General features: G+C 30.0%; 1 protein-coding gene and 1 long non-coding RNA gene across 5 annotated transcripts; one reads left to right on the top strand and one right to left on the bottom strand.

Annotated features, from left to right (window-relative positions):
• Positions 1–2,230: 2,230 nt before the first annotated feature.
• Positions 2,231–4,224, bottom strand: LOC108851916 (NDR1/HIN1-like protein 6). Of its 4 annotated transcripts, none has more exons than XM_057006728.1 (2): positions 2,571–4,224; positions 2,231–2,508 (listed from the first exon to the last, which is right to left on the bottom strand). In XM_057006728.1, exon 1 carries the CDS (start codon positions 3,976–3,978, stop codon positions 3,334–3,336), a length of 645 nt encoding a protein of 214 aa, XP_056862708.1. In that variant the 5' UTR covers positions 3,979–4,224; the 3' UTR covers positions 2,231–2,508; positions 2,571–3,333. The 4 variants fall into 4 exon arrangements, with proteins under 4 accessions (XP_056862708.1, XP_056862706.1, XP_056862707.1 ...); XM_057006726.1 differs by having other exon boundaries at positions 2,231–2,498; XM_057006727.1 differs by having other exon boundaries at positions 2,596–4,224.
• Positions 3,854–7,834, top strand: LOC130510430 (uncharacterized). Its single transcript, XR_008944073.1, has 3 exons — positions 3,854–3,994; positions 6,685–7,045; positions 7,131–7,834. It is a non-coding gene; the product is annotated as an uncharacterized LOC130510430 (long non-coding RNA).
• The last annotated feature ends 534 nt before the right edge of the window (positions 7,835–8,368 follow it).

Genomic DNA, 8,368 nt, shown 5'->3' with positions numbered 1-8,368 from the left:
TTTCGTGTTATTGTATTATTTTTAAATATTATTTAAGTATAAAATAAAAATTAAGATTTAAAGGATCATTGTATGAATATCAAAAAAATCAATTCAAAATGAAGTAATAGTATGATTATTATATAAATGGAATAACCCTAAATATTACTCTATTTTAAAGTTGAAATAAAGTGAAACCGAAGCATATTGTATTCCAAATTGATCTTTGAAGTAGGAAATAGAGTATGGCTGAAAATGTTCTAAAAGGTCGCGTCAGCGAATATCCCATATATATTAATAGATATACATTTAAAAAGTTAAAATATGTAATTTGTACTAATTAAAAAGTGCATTGCGAAGTTGTCACGTAATTATAATGATAATTTCTCTTACGTAGCGGCTTGAGAATCAATCGAAAATTTTGTTAGTCCAAAATTAAATTGCTAGAGAATGTTATATAGTATGTCCATTATGGACCATTCATTTATCAAATTGAAATTTATTATCTATTCTTTACTTAAATAAAACCTACGAAATTACCTAATGTGATTAAAATATATATATGGAAATTAATAATTTTAAATAATAAATATTTTCTAACATTCTGTATACTTTCTATCATTTATGTTTAATTCTTTGTTATTAAAATAAATTACACAATTACATTAATCATATAATAAAATTTAGATTTTTTGTATATATTGTATTTTAAATTTTTCAAAACGAGTATAAATTATTAAACTGTTAAAAGTCTCACATAAACTTTTGTGGTCAATGCTTCAATTTTTTTTATAATAAGATATAATGATTATAAAAGCATATGAATAAATAATTTTATTTTAATAGGTGTTTATGTTAATATATATATTTTTTAAATTAAACTATAGATCATATGAGAATGCATACTTATATTTTGATATTTGCATTGAACATATATTGAAAAGTAAATACTTTAATTTTTAAATCTTCATTGTTTTTTTAAAAATGATTATAAATTATTGAAACCACTAAACATCCCACATTAAAAAAAAATTATTGGTGTAAAAATTTGTTACACAAATAATCATAAAATCATATGAATAGAAACCTCATTTAATAAAATATCCATATTAAAACTATACTATATACTATGTTACATGGAAATGGAAGTGAGTACGTGGAAACGGAAGCGTATAGAAGCGCGTAAACAAGATTTTTTAAAAAATTATGAAGCGGGTACGTGTTGGAAGAGTATATCCATATATATATATATAATAATATTTATTATAAAATTTAGAAGTAAAATTATATGATTTAAATTTAAAATAAGACATTTATTTATTTATAAATTTTTGAAATGATTTCATATTAAAACTGTAATAATACACATAAGATAAGTTTAAAAAAGATTATTTTATTAACTACTTTTAGTACTTACATAAATAATTGATAAAATATATTTGAATATATGATATATCTTTAATAAAAACTTCAATGCATAAAGATAATTTATAGTATTAGTTTTAATATTTGTATATTTCTATTCTCTCTATTTTATCACTATTAAAATTTGGATTTATATAAATTAAAAACTAGATTATATATTTTTATTGGTTTATGACATTGTGTTTTTTTTAAAACGGAAGCGTGATTCCAAAATGGAATCGTAAGCTTCCAACGTGTTTTTAAAGAGAATATTTTAGAAGCGTTTTGGAAGTGAGATTCCATAAGCTTACACAAGGTTTCGATTCTGATTTTGGTTCCGAAGCGGGAAGCATACGTCTGATGAAGCTTCAGTGCAATCTAGACTATATATTATGTTATATCATTTAAATCTAATTATATATCATATACGATAGATAAAATTGATTGTTTTGATTTTTTTACCCTAAAATGATTGCGAATAAACAAGAGTGATCGTTTGATTTATATGTGCACGCCAATTTATTACATAATAGTAATTGATTTCTTAGTTATTTAATATATTATTAATATTTTATTATCTCATAATATGCAGAAAAACATAAAATAAGTAATACATATAAAATATTTATTCTGCATATGCGCAGATCTTAACTTAAATATGTAACTCTGTGTGCATATGTGTGTCTTACTATGTCAGCGACTATTTCAGGACAGATATCTTGCATCTTCACCTTAAGCTTTTGTGGTTTAGAGTTTGCAGGAGATGCTCTCTAGAATTCAATTATTGGCTTGTTTCTTTACTTCTTTGTTACAAGTATATTTCTAAGCATGAAAATAAGCAGTCATAGATCTAACATATGTACTTGCAAAAAAAATTCAAACAAGATACAAAAAATTCAAGTGGAGTGAAAAGAATGAAAGCTAAGGACAACAATGAAGGAATACAATCAGAGTCTTGACTCTACACTTTCGTGGAAGGTAAGTCAATGGTGATCTTGCAATCAGACAATATAGCTAGCAACTAAGTGTGTTTCTTGAAGATGTCCCAACAACTTGATTTTCTCTGGGATCTGTCTTTGTTTCCAACATAATCTTTCCACCTATGCCACTTCAGTCTGCAACAAACTTATGGATCTGGAGAGTAAGAGGACAAAGGAGAATCGATGAAACTTTTTCCAGGAAAGTACCTGAGGGAAGATCAATTTTACTCACTTGCTTCTCCCTGTATACAAACTAATGTCTTCCCTGTCTCATGTTTGAAACTCACAAGAATATAGACAACTACTATATGCGAGGAGATGCCTGTACGCTTGTGACTGGATCCGAATCATCTGTCTTTTGTTTTGGCTTTGTAAGTGGTGAATGCCAAGATCAAGGCACTGATAAAAATAAGGAAGACAACAGTGACGATACCAGAGACTATGCAGCAAACGCACCGTCTGGGTTTACGTTTAACCCTGGTCATGACCAAACAACAATGTCTTTTGGTTGTGGATGAGTTTTATATTTTGCAGAGCTTGAAAACCACACATATAATGTATTTATGTAGATAAGTTCCCGTATATTTGCCCAAAAAAAGAAGACCACATATATATGCATTATAGATTTAGGTGAACAAGAATTGCTTTGAATGCAATTTGAACTACTAACTACTTCCTTACAGTCTGCCTCCCTCCATTAAATATTATACGATAGTAGTAATTAAAATCGGATATATTTCCTTTTGACTTTTTTCTTATATGAAAAAGTTGAATAAATAGCCATCTGTTACGTTGATACGCTGGCGAATAAATTTGATTTTATTTGATCTAAAAAGCAAATAATAATAATAAACCAATAATACATTAGACAAGATAAAAGATTTTCAAAAGCAAGAAGACAAAAGTGGAGTAGATCTACTATAAGTTAACTTAAGCTTCATGTTCCTCTTAGCGTCAGAAGAATATGATCTCACAGCTTAGTTGAAGACTTACAGTCTTGACTCGTCACGTTACGATTCGAAACAGAGATGACGATATCACACGAAGTAGAGGACTCTACTTTAATCTTGAAGATGTTCAAAACGCTTACTTTCCCGGAGACCTTAACAAAAGTGTTGACCGGGATTGACCCAGACATAACGTCACTAACAAGCTTCGTGTCGGTAAGTAACCGATCCGCCATCAACGTCAGCGTTACGTTCATAGGCAGCGTTTTCTCCGGCCCGATTTGACTCGCCGGGAACGGCGCCTCTCCGATCAATTTCCCTCCGTAGTTAAGCAACGCCGACGACGAACCGAAGCTGAACCCGACCCGGTTAGGGTTTTTTAACGTGAGGTCGACGTGGAGCGTTAGGTTTAGGATGACTTTGAGATTCAGAGCGTCGATGGAAGCTTGGAGACGTTCTACGGAGATGGAATCGACGGTTGTGATTGGGCGTTTGGGTTTGAAGAGAGTGAGGCCTAAGACGAGAAGAGTGATAAAGATGAGGAGGAGGATGAGGAGAGTGACGCAGATACAGATTTTGCGGTTGCGTTTTCTTCGTTTTTTACCGCCGTTAGCAGCAGATTGCGTTTCCATGGCAGCGTTTGTCTTGGGGGCTTCTGATGCTAACATGGGTGCTGCTTTCTTGGTAAGCCGCTCGTACTCTTTCTCTGTTACGGTTTCTATTTCTCTTGGCTGTTGTTTTGTTTTCTTCTGTCAATGGTATTTATAAACACATCCGACGTATTTATTTTTCTTTTTCTTTTTTTTATAACAACATTTTTATTTTTATTTTTCATTTGAGTAAAAGGTGTTAGTTGTTTTTTTTCATATTAAATTTATGTGCTAGCATTTGTCAGGAAATTTGTGATTAAAATGATCTGGTTTCCTAATTATACCTAACATAATTTCTAAAAATCTAAAAATTTATATCTAAAATTTTATATTCTGTATAAAACTATCATTGATAGAGATGATGAGGATGGACACAGTCTGTATATTACATGGAATAAATGTAGTCAATGCCAGAATACAGTGTTGGTTATAGGTTGAGCAGCTTTAATATCCATTGATTACTTGTATAATAACTTGAGTAAACGTGTATCGTTTAATATACTCTTTTTCTTTAATTTAACGTCTATTCTTTTCAACGAGGGCTTCAATCGAGTTCTTACAACTAAAATTGGACAGATGGAGATGATGATAAAATAATAATGTGAGGTTGGATGTAGAAATCACACATGGTTTTGTAATAGTTTGTTTGAGATCCGTCGCTTTTGCTAATTTGCGTGGTTTGTTTACATATATTCGTTGAATAGTTGACTGTCTTTGTCTGGGCCCATTATTTCATTCACAGGGGACGACATTTGGGTTTGGTTTAGGATTTGGGTTTTGATTATGCCTCTCCATTTTTCGCCAGATGCATACTTGATAAATAATGCAACTAGTTGTTCAAAAGATTTTCTTTCTTTCTTTTGGTAGTGATTAATCAGAACTTTATTCGACGTAACAGATATTATCAAGAAAAAGAAAAATCAAAATCTAAGTAGATACAGCTGATTTTCATTGGAAGAATGGTTTATGAGTCCATGGGCAAATTAAATATTCTTTGTAAAATTTAATTAGGCTGCAACCCATCAAAACGATCCAACCAATTAATTAACTTCTAAATTATTCTCTATTTCAACATTTCAATACTTTTTTCATTGATATATACAGCAAAATGTTATGATTTCATGCTTGGAATTACGATTTTGAGAACACTAGGCAGGTATCCGCACTACACCGCAAGAGATTTTGTATAAAATTTTCATAAGTATTATATTTTGTAGATATATTTACAAATTTTGATATTAAAAGAAAATTTTGATTAAAATAGGAAATCAATAGACGATTGGTGCTAAATTTCAACTTTGAGGGAAATTTCAATTTTTTCTGATCATCTTTTGTTTTTTTTTAATTTAATGATATTTCTGAGAAATTGAGAAATTGAGAAATTTTGTCTGTAGTGTATAGTTTGTGTTTTTTTTTGTCTAATGAAAAGTTAGGTCTCATTTTTTCTTATGTTGAAACTTAATTATTTGTAAGAAAGTATTGTAAATATATGTTATTTTGAAAATGTAGTGAAGTTATAACCATATAGCGTACTGGTCAAGAATGTATATTATGAAAAGTAGAGGATTCACATAATAATTTTGAACAGAGGCTTCGAATGGGTGACGCAGTCCAAAAAATGCAGATCAAATTGAAACGCAGATCAAGTAGAACAAATGCAGATCATGCAGATCAAGCAGAACAAATGCAGATCAATTTAATTTAATAAATTATTATATTTAAATAAATGTTGAATTTTAATGAAAGTTAAATATTTAGTCGTAAATTAGTTTTTTATGTAAATACAGTTAAAATATGAATTATCAAATATAAATCTATATGCATAAATTTATTAAAATAATTTATATCAAAATATTAGTTACTTTTGTAAATATTATACATGATTTTACTGTTCATATATTTAAAAGAATCAAAATAACATGAATATTTACAAATTGCAACAATTCAAAAAAATATCAATGTGCAAACTAATATATCTAATTTTCTATTAGCATATTTATGGAAGATATTATAAATGAGAGTATCTATTTCAGATATCATTGTTATAAATAAACTCAGCTAAAAGTAAATTGTTATACAAATGAGAAATAAGAAAATTAAATCATATATTTAAAGATTTTTTTATTAGTTTAAAAGTTAGTGAAATGAGCTAAATGAAAATTTTTAAGTAATTAATAAAAAGAAGTTTTCAAAAAAAAAAATTATAAAAAAGCATGGTCGCACGTTATTGGTCCTCCGTATCCGACCTGCATCCGACCCTTGCCATTTTTTTCTTGTTCATGCAGTTCAAGAGTTAACACACTTATATATCTGCATGCAGTTTTTGATTATTTTATTATTTTATTTTATTCTGCATTTTAAATGTTGAATGGATAACAAATGCAGTCCAAACTGCAAATTACATAATCTGCATTTGTCCTGGATTTTCTCCTGCACTCCATTCAAGCGAGAGTCCATGATTCATGCACTTAACATCAATACAATTAAAACATCCGCCTTTTTTTTTGATATTCTCTAGATTTTCCAAAATATTTACAAGTGTGCCACTGTAATTTAATTTAAATTTATATTAATTATTTACTTAAACTAAATAACAATACTTCTGAAACCACTCTACAAAATTCCTTTAGTTAATGTCAATGTTGTTTTTCGAAATGTTGAATATCCTTCCTTAGTTATACTAATTAAATTATTATACCTACTTAAATTTTGATGTTGTTGCAGTTATACAAGGCGGAGGAATGGGGTTTTGACTACGACGGCCATGAATCTGGGGTCTGAGTATGTCGTAGTCCTCTACCAAGTCCTTTATGATTAATGTATAAATCTTTTGGATACACATTTTTGTGGTTTATGTTTTGCAGATTTAACCAGGTTTTGTGCTTCTAATGGAACATAAATTCTTGTGTTTTGGAGGATTTATGTATGAAACTGTTATGAGTGATTTTCCCAGAGAGATAGTTTCTTTCACATTGTTATATGATTTCATTATAAGATTTGACATGTTCATAGGCCGTAATAACACCATTTTGAAAATGTTTCAGATTGTTGGATCTGGGAACATGATCAAGAGCTTACATAGGAGGTAAACAGCAGCTTGGTCTTTTGATATGAAAATGTTTATTCGAATAAGAGTGTTTCTTACGTAATATGTATCTACTGTCTGTTAGGGCTCTTTTCCCACGGGCTGTGAGCCACAGCATCTCACTTCTTTGGAGACGAATCTATTCTCAAGTGGTATGATCAGATTCTACAATGACCATAGAGATATGAGGCTTGACATGACCAGACGTTTTTCTGAGAAGCTTGTGATGCTTGATCTCTCATACAATAGGTTCTGAGATATGAGGCTTGAGCCACAATGGGTTTTTCTGGTTGTCTCCCTAGCAGAATTTCTGAAACGATTGACAAACTGGTTCTGATTCTTCTTGATCTCTCATACAAAGGTTCTCTGGTGATATAAACCTCTCTATTGCACGAAACAAATTCTGTGGAACACTTCTTCTTGGTTGTTCAAGTTCGAGAAGATGCAGATGGTTAATTCTTCCAGCACAAGATTCTCTTAGTTTATATTGGACGATAACTTAAACAGCACCCACTTGGCCTTCAAAGTTTTTCAGACAGCTGTATCTTCAGGGCCACCACGGAAAGTAGAAATTAAGATATCAGCAAATGTTGTTGCTAAAGACGAACTAACCTTCAGCTACAATCTGTTGTCAATTGTTGGAATCATCAGAAACTAGGGTGATCTTGCAAACATTGATGCTTCAAAAGAGGAAATATATCAAAACGATTTACAGCTTTAATTTTAAAAATATTTGTATACACAATCTATATTAAATCCATAACTTATACTGAGATGTTTTAAAAATAACTTGTGCATTATATTTTTCCACAAATTTTGCATAAACTAACTTATACTAAGATTTTAATGATAATTTGTTCAATATACTTTGACCAAAATACATGGATGTTATGGATAAAGCACTTATATATTTGTGTGTTTTAATCATTTTAATTTGAAATTTCACAAAAATATTTTTATATATAATATTTTTGCACATCATTTCTACTACAACCTTTAGGGCTGGGAAAAACGGAATTCGAAGAATCGAATCATATATCAGATTTATATTTTAAATATAGTAATTATTTTAGACTTAATATCCAAAATATTATTCAAAATAAAGTAAATATTTGAGAAATCCCGGCATCCTAGGAAACTAGGAGAACCTCACTTTCTCGAGGCTGTCGTCGATGGTGAGAACGGCAACTGATTCCTAAGGATGTTAAAAACTGATTAGTGGAATGTGCCGGGTTTAGTGGGTGGGCGAAGCTAGGATGTAATACACTGATATGGGAAATTTTGTTCAAATCATGCTTGTAACCGGATCTAAATTCCCGTTCG

Source organism: Raphanus sativus, chromosome 4 (assembly GCF_000801105.2).
Source record: "Raphanus sativus cultivar WK10039 chromosome 4, ASM80110v3, whole genome shotgun sequence".
In the NCBI taxonomy this organism is placed as follows: Eukaryota; Viridiplantae; Streptophyta; class Magnoliopsida; order Brassicales; family Brassicaceae; genus Raphanus; species Raphanus sativus.
Note: the sequence above shows the minus strand (reverse complement) of the source record. Positions and strands in the feature narration are given on the sequence as shown.

Coding starts and splice junctions, on each gene's coding strand:
- LOC108851916 (XM_057006728.1), bottom strand. CDS start 3,978: ATGTTAGCATCAGAAGCCCCCAAGACAAACGCTGCCATGGAAACGCAA.